General features: G+C 56.8%; 1 protein-coding gene across 1 annotated transcript in view; it reads left to right on the forward strand.

Moving 5' to 3' along the window:
- Pxdn (peroxidasin) overlaps positions 1-14,057 on the forward strand; it is a 73,570-nt gene that overhangs the window by 37,685 nt on the left and 21,828 nt on the right. The window contains 8 exon segments of the mRNA XM_015480019.2: positions 2,781-2,852; positions 3,265-3,336; positions 4,185-4,354; positions 5,965-6,082; positions 8,715-8,884; positions 10,215-10,487; positions 11,931-12,047; positions 13,159-13,317. Of these exon segments, the coding sequence (XP_015335505.1) occupies positions 2,781-2,852; positions 3,265-3,336; positions 4,185-4,354; positions 5,965-6,082; positions 8,715-8,884; positions 10,215-10,487; positions 11,931-12,047; positions 13,159-13,317 (1,151 nt within the window).

The following is a 14,057-nucleotide window of genomic DNA, read 5'->3' on the forward strand; positions in this document are numbered from 1 at the left end:
TTCATGGTGAAAACTGCTCATGTTTCAAGGGAGAGACAGATGTGCATACAAGAGCCAGTGGTATTGTCCTGGGCCTCGTGGGGCCTGGTGGTTCCCACTGCACATTATTTCCCTTTTGGAGACCGGGCACTTTCCCCTGAGCTGCGGGGCCAGTCCTCTTTATGACAGAGCCTCACTCAGAGACTGGCCTCACACTTGCATCCTCTTGCCTCAGCCTCCTGAGTGGCAGGATTGCAGCTGGGCACCTCTGCTCCTGGCTGCATTATTTCCTCTTTGTGACTGTGCATGTGGGGTTAGCTTCTTCAGCCATGATGCCATGATTTGGAAGAAGACAAACTTTCCTCTCCTTGCTGGATTAGTTAGTGGAGTTGCCTGTGACTTAATGCTGTTTCTTTGGCTACATGTGAAGTTGTACTTTGTTATAAAGTCAGCATGTTGATTTCTGAGTAGAAAGTTCTGGTAAAACCAGCAATGTCTTTCTGTCAAGTGAACCTGCCAGTCCTCCAGGGACTGCAGTTACTGCAGTTAACGCCCCTCAGGGATGGAGGGCAGCGGCTTGCCCTGCAGTGGGAGGTCTTCTGCTCCAGCCCTGGGTCTGCCTTCACCTGTCACGGGGTGACTGGGCACAGCAGGCAGAGCTGGAGGCCGCCCCGGAGCCTGGAGCTGCAGGAGCACACTCAGGGCACCTGAGTCCATGCGTCTGAACAAGAGCCTCCTTCAAGTGAGAGCAGGTCTCCTGGGCTTAACACAGGGGGCACCAGTATGTGGGTGCAGAAGTCCTGTGTAAGGTGCGTGCAGTCTGTGCTCACATGGGGAGGTGGAGAAAGCACCCAGGGCCTTTGCAAAGGAACAAGCCCTGTGTGCAGCGAGGTATTCATGCCGTGGGGATGTAATGGTAGTTGGGGCAGCTGTGGAAGCCTGCGGGTGCTGGGGTGCGAGGCAGCCTCAGGGGGTGGGGCGCCTGTGAGCTTTGAGGAAGGAGGGGCCCAGGGCGGGGGAAGCAAGGCAAGGGAGGAGCTGTTCCTGCTGCAGGAACTTGGGCTTCACTCCACGCTGGTCTCAGTGCATCCAGGAGGACCAGAGGCAGCTGCCTCTGGCAGCATTAGGGTGACCTGCCTGTCCACAGCGGCTGGGCTCACAGCCTCTCCACCGGGTATGCAGACTGAGGCTGCGAGGGCCAGCACTCTGTGATTGGGAACCCCACCCCTGTGCCCTGAGCCCACTCCAGCCCCAACCTTAGAAGATGTGCATTCACACCAGCCACTGGGAGCTGGGAAGCACGAGCCCGGAGCACGGCTGGGAGGCCACAAGGTCTTTGAGAGTCTCTGAGCTGTTCTTTGGGAAGCTGTTGGTATGGATCAAAAGCCTGCCAGAGTCAGGAGCTTGGGTCTGAGCTCAGGGTGTCCTCCATGCACATGGGGAGTCACTTCCTGTCCTGTTTCCTTGGCTGTCCAGGGAGGGGTGAAGGCGCCCATGGCTGTCCAGAACCCCAGCCATACAGGGTTCCAACTCCTGATGGCAGCCTTCTGTTGGTGCCTTCTAAAGCAGGGCATCAGGGTCCTCCTGCCCTCTACTGGAGAGCCTACCCTGTGGGTCAGGGTGAGAGGACTCTGCAGGGCCTGGCATGGCCCCTCTCTTTATCCTGTGGGCCCTCTCCCCTGTGTAGCTCAGGACTCCCCCGCTGGAGTTAGCAGAGCCCTTCCTCTGGTGTCCGTGCTGGGCACAGGAGCCCAGGCCCACCCAGGTCCATGCTCTGGACCCCTGCTGCCCAGTACAGATGCAGCGCCCTATGACGGGGACTGAGGATTTTTGTTTGGTCCTATCTCCTTGGGGACCACTTGGGCAAATGCCATCCCGTGACATCCACTGGCCTTCCTCTTCCTGTGGCACTCCTTCCTTGTCTTGTGTGGAGGACAGTGGGCACAGACCTACCCTAGGAGAGGCAAGGAGGCCACGGAGTACTGAGCTCCTGCACAGGAGTGGCCAGCCTGGGTGGCCTTCAGAGACCTGAGCAGCTATACCTGGGGAGCTACCAGGGCAGAAGTTGAGGTGACAGAGATGTTGGAAAGTGGTCACCTGGGGTGGGCCGGCTTTGGTTGGGATTTGTGGAAGGGCAGGGCATTGGTCCTGCCGCTCATTTTGACCTCTAGCCCCCGAGGGTGGGGATTGGGGGCTGTCTCCATGCCAGTGCAGGCAGAGATCTACCTTAGAAGCATCGTGAGGTGTGTGAGAAGCACAACGGTGTTTCACTTGAAGAAAAAAATCCCACCAATTTGACTTCCAAAGTGAGAAACTGGTATGCAGCAGAATCAATTAATTGCACCAGAAATCCACAAATTGCGGAAAGCAGGGAGATGTCCTAAATGGGGAGACGTGTGGACGAAGGTACTTTGCTCTGGGGGGACCCTGGAGGAAAGGGGCCTCGGACTCGGCGTGGTGCCATTTCCCCTGTGGCCTCTGGTGCCATCTCAGTGTGCTGACACAGCATCCAGGGACCTGCCATGCATGGAGGTTGGAGAGGGGGTTCCTGTGTCTCAAGACTGCGTGTCTGTGCTTGTCCATCTGTGGGCTCAGGGAGGCCCAGCCAGCAGCCAAACCCGCTTCCACCGCTCGGCATCTGCGTGACTTCAGCCGAGCTTACGCCTCCTGATTGATCCCAGGAAATCCAGAGTTATCTATTGACTTACAAACGTGAAATGACTTAGAAAAAGGTTTTTGACAGAGAATCTAGGTCTGAAAGTCATTAAATTGATCACACTGTTTCTTTTTCTGAACTCCAGATACCTGCACTTTAACCAAATAGAGACTCTGGACCCAGCCTCCTTTCAGCACTTACCCAAGCTGGAGAGGCTGTGAGTTGACTTTTGTTCTTCCTTTAAAGGTCCTCGGGGTGTCTCCCAGGCAGGCTGGACTGTGTCCTCTGCCTCAGTGCAGGGGGTCCTGGGCCCCGGGCAAGGCCTCTTGGGCTCTCTCTAACCCTCCACTGTCCTCCCTGGGCTCGCCCTGCTCACTGCCCCTGTGGGTCTGCCTTCCTGGCCTAACGCTTCCAAGGTGGGATCTGAATCTCTCTCTGTTGGGCATGGTGATGAAACAGGAAAAAGATCCGGTTGTTTTTCTGAACTCCAAAGCATCCTGGAATCCATGTCTATTAAGTAAATGTGGGATCAATAAGAATTCTTAAAAGTTTGTATATTTGCTTGTACTCTTTTCTACATCTCTAAGAAGTTTTCCTAAAAATGGGTTTGTCACATTCTCTTTCAACAGATTTTTACATAACAACAGGATCACACACTTGGTTCCTGGGACATTCAATCACTTGGAGTCCATGAAAAGATTGTGAGTAGGAAGCCGTCTCCACAGGGCCCTGCGGCCTTCCGTCCCTCATCCCCTGCCCTCCTAGTGCTGCAGCTCAGAGCGCACTGGGGAGTTGGCGCCCGGGCGGGGCTCAGCCCCGCCTAGTGCGGGTGCTGGGCCCACCTGGCAGCCTTCTCACCTGAGAACCAGGTACCCCGAAGGTGCAGCCTGTCTGCAGAGGCTGGCCAGAGAGTGCGGGAGTGGGGCTGGCGCACATCTGAGCCCACGTCCTGGAGAAGGCAGGTGGGGTGTGGTCTTCCCTGCAGGCACCAGGCCCCGAGTGAGGGCTTGCGATGATGCCCAGTGCAGACCCTCACAGCAGCCCTGGGCGTGATCCTGCTCCCATCTCAGGCCTTCTCCCAGGTGGGGACAGTGCCCACGGAAGTCCTGCTGGTTCACCTGTTGAGACCATGGGCAGGCCTCGTGGTGCTTCCACCAGACACTTCCTGGGACAGCCTGGGCCCAGGCAGGAGGTGCCCCTGCCTCACTCCCCAGGGAGGGAACGCCCTGGTGCCTGGGGCGGGAGGCTCGGGGAAGGACAGCTGCATGGCTTACGTCACTGACCTGTGGAACAGCTCTGCCTAGTCTCCAGGGACTCCTGACCTGTCCACCCCCCGTGTCCCTTTCTTTGGAATTTAAAGCTGCAGTCCTGTCCCTCTTCAGGGCCTTGGGGGTCTTCTTGGGTGGATGTGTGTACCCGGCAGGACGGGAGGGCTTGGGGTTCCTCCCGTTGTAGGCAGAATGGACTGCCTGGCAGGCTGTGGGTCAGGACCCCGAGCCTAGGAGTCCCACGGCTTCTAGTTCTCACCGGCTGCCCCTTCTTCCCACAGGCGACTGGACTCCAACGCACTTCACTGTGACTGTGAGATACTGTGGCTGGCAGATCTGCTGAAGGCTTATGCGCAGTCTGGGAACGCACAGGCGGCGGCCACCTGCGAATATCCCAGACGCATCCAGGGAAGATCGGTGGCGACCATCACCCCAGAGGAGCTGAACTGTGGTGAGTGGGTTCTGCGCCCAACCAGGCTGCATCACCCAGCAGGTCAGCACCTGCTGGTCAGCCTGTGCCTGCAGCCACCGTCACGCAGTCTGCCAAGCCTCAGGTCCAGGTGGGCGAGGCCTCTGCTTCATGAGGCTCTGCCCTGCCGAGTCTTGAAGAAGCAGCTGAGCCCCTTTGCAGGTTTCTTCGCAGAAATAAGCAAACTCCCTGCCACTACCCCTCCCGTGGCTGCAGCTACCCCAGGGGCAGAACTCACCTGGGGGCGGGGGGGGCACAAGGCCTGGCATCTCCTGGACCGGCAGAGCTCTGCCTGGCTCCTGAGTTGTGACTTGGTGTCCTCTGCCTGTCCTGCTGCTGCCTTCAACCCAGAGGTTCCCCACACCTTCCTGCCAGCCATCCCATTTCGAAGGCTCTGGGGAGCCAGCTGGGAGCCTCCACAGGGTGTCAGAGCTGAGGGTGCACTGGGGAGAGCCTCACCACGGCTCTGTGGCCTGCCTGCCAGCAGCTAATTGCAATTGTAGCCGCTCTGTTGAGGTGTTGTGCACACAGGGGACACGCCACCTTGTTGACATGTGCAGCTTAGTGGGTTTTAGGATATTTACAGAGCTGTGCAGCCTGAGCAATGAAACAAATAGTAACGGGTTTTTAAATAGCAGTGGAGAGCCAAGGGGGATTTAGAAAATGAGGTCCGAGGTTTATGCTCTAGAAAGAACTACATCAGGGGAGGGTGCTGGAGGCCAGCCCACGGCTGCAGCAGTGAGGACCATGAGGAGGCAGACACGTGGACAGCAGGCAGAGGAGTGGTGTTCCTGGCCTGGGCTGCCTGGGGCTGCCGTGGGGTCGAGTTCCTGGGCTGCTGCACAGGAGTCTGTGCCTCTAGGCCTGAGGGCCGTGCAGTGCACACACTCAGCACATGCTTGCTCTTCCCTGTGTGGTGCCCTCAGCTTGCAGGAAACCTCAAGGCTGGGTTAGTTGACGGCTGGCCAGGCAGGGGGATACATGCCTGCCCCTTCCTCAAGCCCAGTTCCTCACAGGAGCCTGTGGAGCTGGCAGCTGCATGCACAGCTCAAGCCCACGAGGGACGGCTGCTGGGACACGGTGCCTGGACAGCTGGGTGCTGATGGATATGGAGCTAGGAGCCTCTGGCCTCAGGGACGTGAGGGCGGCTCCTGGCCATTCCCAAGCGGTGGGAGGGACGGCCCTCCTCAGGGTGGGGTAGGACAGCTGCCGCAGCAGGCCCCTCCCTGCCCATCCTCTCGGGGCCACCAGCCAAGGAGCCGCAGCTGCTGCTCTCGTGTTTACTGGAGCAGAGTCCGTGCAGCACCCTCTCGCAGGCGTGCCCCTAGCTAAAGGGCGTTTGCGCACCACGTGAAGGTCATCCCTGATGCTTTCCTGGCCACCCCCAAGCCAGCCCTCTGACATCCTCAGCCTGGCACCTGGGAGCTGGAGGGTGCTGTGAAGCTTCCGGGCAGAGCTGTCTCTGCAGGGAGTGTTTGTGGTCATGCTGCGCGTTTGGGAATTTTCTCTTGATGGTAGGGATTCCACCTGCATTCTTATTTGTCCACTCTGTGGTTTAGACTGAGAAGGTTTTCCCTCTTTGTCGGGCACAGAGAGGCCTCGGATCACGTCAGAGCCGCAGGACGCGGACGTGGTGCCCGGGAACACTGTGTACTTCACCTGTCGGGCGGAAGGCAACCCCAAGCCTGAGATCATCTGGCTTCGAAACAAGTGAGTTGGGAGTTGGTGAAACGCTCTTCACGCTGGGAGCACAGTGCTTCTGAGTCTCGTGCTGTGTCCAGGGGCTCAACGGTCACCACCCTGCCAGACACCACCTGATCTTCCTCTGCCAGCTGGGGAAGGCGTAAGGGAGACGCAGCGCCCGGGTGAAGTGGTGCCTCCTTCCTGGGCTCACTCCGAGGCCAGCCACAGACCTGGCCCTCATCACTCCCTGCCTGGCCGGAACCGGGCCGTGTCCTGCTGGTTGGTCTCTGGCCACCCTCTTCCTCTGGCAGGGCCTCCTGGTGTCTGACCATTGCGTTAGCAGGCTTTGGACCTGGGCTTGGCGGCCAGACCTGAGGGGTGTCCTGGGGCAGTGTCTCCAGCAACACCAGTGTGGGAGGAGGGCTGTGCTCCTCAGGTACTGGGGTTCAGCCCTCTTGACCCAGGGCACTCCCTCTCCTTCCGAAAGCATTTCCAGGGGCTGATAAGCTGGGGATGGCTCCAGGACAACCAAGGGAGGTCCTGGAAGCTGACCCTTACATGCAGGCCAGACCGAGGTGGGCCCGAGTGTGGGGAGCACCTAGTCCCCAGCTGGGTCTGGATGTTGTGCGGAGGGGAGAGGGAAGGTAAGGAAAGGGAAGAAAGGACCGCAATGAGGTAGGGATTGGGTTGTGTGTGGGCAAAGGACTGGGGGCATCTGGCCAGGTGACTGGAGGGCACCTGGGGGCAAGTCCCTTGTCCATGTTGACGTGAAACACTTTTAAGCATCTGTTTTGAAAAAGGAATCCTTAGGAGGAAGTCCTGAGCATCCCCAGGTGCGCAAGCCAGGGGACCAAGGGGCGCCCTTGCGCCTCGTCTTACCATTGGTCAGACTCCCCATGAGCTTGCTGGCCACGTCCAGGCTGGAAGGAGCCCGGAGCTATCTCAGATCAGAGCCACATCAGGGCCAGGCAGCTCAGAAAACACCCAGTGGCCCTTCTTCCAGCCAGGGCCAGATCTCAGAGCACATTCTCCATCTCGGGTGAAGCCGTATTGACAGGCGAAGGTGAGAGTGGCCAGGTGACACCGGATACCTGTCAGGGCCTGGTCGAAAGGCGGCGCAGAATAGGGGAAGTTGTTGGAGGTTTGTGCCAAGTCCAGAGCTCTGGTCCTCCTATCTGAAGGGTCACATCAGCCCTGGGCTAAGTGTGAGACGCTGTCCAACTCCTCAGAAACCTCGTTGCCTCGGGTGGCTGGGGTCAATGATGAGACTTACAGTCCAGAATAGGACATTGTTATATTTCAGTGGTAGAGAAGTATAAATTTGGTCCAGAACCTTCATAGTGATATTTTATAAATGAAAAAACTCAATGCTGAAAGATACGATCGCAGCAGCTCCAAATGTGTCAAAGCGGGAGCCGACCTTGTGAGGTGTGACCTGTGCCCTCCTGCCTCCCCTGGGCAGCCTCCCCTGGGGGCCTCCTCTGCTGTCTACCTGCCGCCAGTGGCTCACCTAGTGTCTAGGAAGGGACTGGGCCACGTCAGTACATGCCACTCCTGGGCCCAGGTGACGAGGTGAAAGCCTGGGCAGGGATGGGTTTCTCTGGGTGTTCTCTGGCGGGCACAGCAGATGGTGAGCAGGTGGGTAGAGGCGGTTGTGCCGCGGGAGCCAGCCTCCCTCTTGGGAGCTCGCCTGTGCGTTTCCCAGATGCCTGGGAAGTGCTTTCAGTTCCTTCTGCCCTCGTGATGGGGCACAGTCCCCACTTTGCCGGTGTCTTAGGGAGCCGAGGCAGAGGTTGGCCAGGCTGAGGCCTGCGTTGCTTGAACTTTTGAAGTGGTTGCTCCATCCTGATGACCTGGTGGCACAGACTTCTCTCTAGATCTGCTGCTTTCTGCAGCTGAATGCAACAGCCTGTTCTCGTGCCATCTAAGGGACGGCAGCCTGCCCTGCCCCCTCTTCATGTGCATCCAAACAGAGAGGCCTCAGGCAGATTCACACAGTGGTCAGATGCTAAAGGTGGCCGGGCTGGACAAGGAGCTGATGCATGCTGGCCTTTCTTGCTGTGCAGGGTGGCAGGAGATCACAGTGAGGACTGAGGCCTGGGCCCCACAGCCTGGGTGTAGCAGTGGTCCTTGCCCCTGGAACAGGGCAGGCACAAGGGCCCACCGAATCCCCAAAAGGGACCGAGCAGCAGCTTCTGGGGTTTTGGTTCTTGTTTGTGATGGGGTCAGTCCCCCGCCTCTGCCTCCCAGGTGCTGGGCCACGGGGTGCTCCCACCCCCATTGGTCTTGGGACTACAGATAGGTGTATCTCTCGCATTTGGTGATTTCTTTTTATTTAATTTGCCAAAAACAAAGGAAAATTTTCTTCTGAATTTCCCCCATCTTGCTGCTTCTTCCCACTAGGAATGACAACCACTTTGGAAGGGTGAGGTGGGTTGAACGTGGGGTAGTGCGCACACCTGTGTGCACTGAGAGGTGCTTTCTCAGAAGTGCAGCTAAGGAACGGGCGTCCTGCAGTCAGGTCTTGCCCTCCCGCACCTCTCCCTGCTGCCTGCACTCTGGGCTGCTGGGACCCTGTGCTGGGGCTGCCTGTGTCTGGGATGGGCGGGGCACAGCCTGTGCACAAGCATTCGAGAGCATCAGATCTCTGTGTTTGCAGTAATGAGCTGAGCATGAAGACAGACTCCCGCCTAAACCTGCTGGACGATGGGACCCTGATGATCCAGAATACGCAGGAGACAGACCAGGGCATCTACCAGTGCATGGCGAAAAATGTAGCTGGAGAAGTGAAGACACAGGAGGTGACCCTCAGGTACTTTGGGTCTCCAGGTACGTGGAGGGCATTGCACAGGAGCCATCCTGACCATCTGCTTCTCCTTTCCTTGCACCCCAGCCCCGTAAAGTAGGAAGCATTAATCTCACAGTGGACACAGGGTTGTTGCTCGAGACTCCCAAAGCACTGGGTCCTAGGTGATTAATGAGGGGGCCTCCGGCCTGTGGTCAGCTCAAATCCAGGGACATGCTAGGACACTCCAAGGCAAATGCAAAGGCAGTCGTGGTCTTGCAGGATTCTGAAAATTACTGTGTCATGAACTACTGAAGGCTGAAGCTACTCTTTCTACCTTTTTCTCCAAAATGTCATCACCCGTCTTAATCATGTGCTCCTGGTTTTCTGTGTGCTTTTCAGTCTGTGAAACATATCTCTCTGAGTTCTCTCTTCCTTGCTGTAACACAGAGCAAATCCGTTTACCAATGTCGAGTCTTGGACAGCACCCTTGGAAACCATTACTAGTGTCCTACAGGACACTGAATGTTCACAGGAAGTGGAGTAAACAAAGACTGGAAGCGGCCTTCTGTGGACAGCCAAGTTTTGCAAACAAACAAACAGTGAAAAAATAATTGACTTTGGAGATTTTTGGATCTCAGATATGTGGCTAAAGGTTGTTGGCCCAAAGAAACACAGACAAAAGATCTGTACACATGTATGTCCTGTTACATGCTTTAGAAAGTTTCTATGGGTTAAATTCCTACTGGGCTAATTTCTTCGTGGAAGAGTACGTACAGTTTACAGTTTGGGTTTGGGCATGAATGGCTGTATTTGTCCAGGTGGGCTCTCAGTTCTGTCCCTACCCTGCCCACCAGTGTGCGAGGGCTCTATTTCCATTCACACCCATAGAACACATAGTAAATGTGTAGAATTCATTTATTTTTTATAGATTTAGATTTGAAAAATATTATCTCAATGTAGTTTCATTTTTCTTTTTGTGATGAAATTGACATTTTATAAGGTCTGAATATAATTTAGAGACTATATTTTGTGCCAGTAGGAGCTACTGGCTTAGCAGGATGGGCACCGTGCATGTAGAGCCAGCTGGAGTGAGCTCCAGGGGGCCGGGAGTCTACCCAGGAGATGGGCAGGTGCTCACCTGGCACTGCAGCTGCTATGGGCAGAGGTGCGCTTCCCACCTATGCCCTGGATCCTCGTTATCTGCACATTTCTTGATAAAAAGAACGATCGCAAGAAAGTAAGCTCATAAATTCTGTTCCATGTGATTGAGATCACTGGAATGGATGAACAGCCTCAACCGAAACTATCAAGAAAAAAACAAACAAACAGTGAAACTGGAAGAAATTAACTGAGGTTTTCTGTTTGTGACAGCGCGACCGGCTTTTGTGATCCAGCCGCAGAACACGGAGGTGCTGGTGGGAGAGAGCGTTACGCTGGAGTGCAGCGCCACGGGCCACCCCCCACCGCGGATCTCCTGGACCCGAGGGGACCGCACAGCCCTGCCCGCCGACCCCCGGGTGAACATCACACCCTCTGGTGGCCTGTACATACAGAATGTGGCCCCCGGAGACAGCGGGGAGTACACCTGCTTTGCCTCCAACGGCATCGACAGCATCCATGCCACCGCCTTCATCATCGTCCAGGGTGAGCACCGTGTGCGTGTCAGGGCCACTGGCTCTGCAGCCTGACCGCCTCCTCAGCGCTGTCCCCACAGCCCCTCTGGAAGCTGCCTGCGCCTGCTGTGGCTCCACCAAAAGCCCCGGCCTTTGTCCCCTGGCTCCCTTTGTTATTTTTTTTTTTAATTTTAAGCTTTTATTTATTTATTTTTAGATTTTTAAAAAAATTTTTAACTACATGACAGCAGTGGAAAACATCACAATTCTTATTACACATATAGGGCACAATTTTTCATATCTCTGTATATAAAGTATGTTCATGCCAATTTATGCCTTTTGGAGTTTTTTTGCATTTCAATTCTTAATACACATATACCACAATTTGACTTGAATTGGGTGTCAACATACTTTTTCTTAATATTTATTTTTTAGCTGTAGTTGAACACAATACCTTCATTTTATTTATTTATTTTTATGTGGTGCTGAGGATTGAACCCAGGGCCTCGCATGTGCTAAGTGAGCGCTCTGCCGCTGAGCCACAACCACAGCCCTGTCTTTGTTTTTGCCGACAACACTCACTCACCCACTCGACTGATTGCCATGACCATTGATTGCTGGTTTTCTTCAGCATGGGGCTTTGCCTGTGGGCTGTGGTGTGGACAGCCCTGAGCACTGGGGGACATGAATGCCTGTGTCCTCTGGTGGCCATCAGTCCTGTACCTTTCAGGCAGCTTTCAGTCCTGCCCTGAGGTCAGCATCTGAGCGCAGGACCCTGGGGAGTAGGCAGCTTTAAGGTCATCGCAGTGCATTTCCAAGCCACTTAGTTGACCCTAAACTGAGGGAGAACTTTTAGATGAGATGCCAAGTGGGGTGTCCATCAGGAAGCCCTGAACAATGCCCAGGAACAGACGGTGGACGACTCGTTCCCTTGCCCACGCCTCTTCCTCCAGCTGGGTCCTGCCCCCGACAAGCCGAGACTCTGCTTCCCTGTGCCCAAGGCCATTGTTGTGGGCTGCTCCTTCCTTGAGCTTTGTCCCTTCTGTGAGATGGGCTTCCACTCTGCCCGTCGCTTGCTGTCATCAGCAGCGGTGACAACTTCCCACTGCACCCAACTGCACCAGGTGGGGTTTTAACATTTGCAAACACTAATTCAGATGAAGGAACCAGTGTCTTTTTGCTGGTCTGTCTCAAGGCTGAGCTACCCTGTCCTCCCTCTCTGGACACATTGTAGCTGCCTCTGCTGGTGCACAGAGCTGTAGTGCAGACCTCTCTGTGGTGCTGAGGACACACCCCTCTTTCTGGGTTCCTTCTGCTTTGCTGCCTGGGTCTTCCTCCAGTGCCTCCCCCTTGCACACCTGCAGGTGGACAGTGCACCACGGTGTGTCCTGTTGCAGCCCTGGGCACTTCCTGGTGCAGCGTTTTTGTCCGGTGCACTCCTTCATTGCCCATTTAAATGTTCTTCCTTCTGAAGCTCTTCCGCAGTTCACTGTGACTCCTGAGGACAGAGTGGTCATTGAGGGTCAAACGGTTGATTTCCAGTGTGAGGCGACAGGCAACCCGCAGCCAGTCATCGCTTGGACCAAGGGAGGTAAAACACCAGCCCGGGCCTGCGGGGCCCACAGCTTCAGGACATGAGAAACCAGCTCTTGCAAACCTGGCATCTCCCAGACAGGGCGAGCAGAGGCCATGCCCCACGGGACAGGTGCTGAGAGAGGGCAAGGTGCCCATGGGTCCACAGCACAGGTGGCCAGAAGGCCACGAGGCTTTGTCCTTGCTAAAGGGACTTGGGGCGCTTGCCTCCTGGATCTATACATCTTGCCTTTAATCAGAAGCCTCCCATCTCATAGCATGAGGGATGCAGCTCTCTGGGTCCCTCATGGCACATGCCAAAGCACACGGCCTCATGCTTACTCTGACACCCAGAGTGCCGGCTGCCCTCTGTCCACTTGGTGTCTGGCTGCCAACAGTGTGACTCTTGGGTCCCCCCAGCCACATTTGGGAGAGGCACAGCCCAGCAGGATGGGGCTGGGGGCGTGCAGGCACCCAGGCTGCTGGGGAAACATCTGCCCCAGACTGCCAGCCATCTGTCCTCAGCCCAGGGGCGTCCTTCCAGACACCGTCCCAGCCACCCTGGCTTGAACAGAGGGCTACCATGTCCACTTGTCCCACCAAGGGACCCAGTTCAGGGCTACTGAAGGACAGACACATTCCTGTCCTCAGGCAGCTACCCTGTGGGATCTGGAGAGGCTTCTCCACAAAGGAATGTGCCAGGCCCCTGCTTGGGGGAGCCCGGGCTTCTGAATGCTCCAGCCCCCAGCTCCTTTCCTGTTCTCTCTTCTCAGACACAATTAGGGTCAATCCCTCCAGCCCCTGAGAGTCACCACGCAGTCCTGACCCCCTATTCTCCCCCATTGTGGGTTCTTCTTAGCCCCTTTGCTGGGAGTGGCCAGGTGCAGGACTGTGTTTGATCCCTCCCTGAGCTGATCCCACAGTGTGCGTGGCCTCCCACCTGGGCACTTGAGGGCGTCAGCTGGGTGGAGGGTGACTTGCTCACCCCCAGCTGGGACCAGCCTCCTCCTGGCCCAGGTGAAGCCCAGCTCCTGCAAGGCTGCCATTTCCAGAGAGAAAGTCCTGATGCCCCGCGGCCCGCCTCCTGCCTCACCCAGCCCCTGCCGTGTGACTGACGCTCCCCCTTGCAGGCAGCCAGCTCTCTGTGGACAGGCGGCACCTGGTGCTGTCCTCAGGCACACTGAGGATCTCGGGGGTGGCGCTGCACGACCAGGGCCAGTATGAGTGCCAGGCCGTCAACATCATCGGCTCCCAGAAGGTGGTGGTGCACCTGACCGTGCAGCCCCGAGGTAGGCGCTGCGGGCGGGGTGAGGGGTTGGACCCGGCATTGGGATCTCTGCAGCCCACTCTGCTGCCACCGCCCCTCCCCCTCGTGTTTGATTCCCCACCAGCGTGTTCCCAGGGTGTTTCCGTAGCAGCCCGCCCGGGCTCTTTCGCTCTGTCTTAGTCGTGCTTGCACTGAGCGTGGTTAAGTGACCTGCTGATGGGAAGCCCATTGCTTCCCTTTGGTTCACCGGGGACTCTGGGGAAGGACCCCCAGCTGCCCTTGCCTGGTGGGGCTGAGGACTGTCTGGCTCTGCAGACCCCAGGCACAGTGTCTCCTCTCCCCTTTGCCCTTGGGCTCCTGTCTTCCCCGGGCCTCCTGGAAGTCTCACTTCCTGCTCCTCTAGATAGAGGAGGCCCAGCTGCCCGCTCCCTCCTGGTAGACCAGCATGGAAAGGTCAGGGAGTGTCTCCAGCACAAAGGCCTCTGAGCTGAGGAGGACCGGGCCTCTCAGGCTACACCTGCCATGCACAGAGATGGGGCAGAGGGCAGAGGGTATGTTCAGGGCCCTTGGCTGCCCTGAGAAGATCAAATCAAGACCAGGAGAGCATCCTGGGGGCCTCTGGGGGCCTCGTCCCTTATCAACCCTCTGGGTGGGCTCTGGGCTTTATGGATCTGCCCTTCAAGTCCCTGATTTGTCAGGACCTGTCCTGCTCAGCGAGAGTGCAGGCAGTGGGGTTCTGAGAGGCGTCCAGCCCACCGCTGG

Source organism: Marmota marmota, unplaced genomic scaffold (genome assembly GCF_001458135.2).
Source record: "Marmota marmota marmota unplaced genomic scaffold, marMar, whole genome shotgun sequence".
Taxonomy (NCBI): domain Eukaryota; kingdom Metazoa; phylum Chordata; class Mammalia; order Rodentia; family Sciuridae; genus Marmota; species Marmota marmota.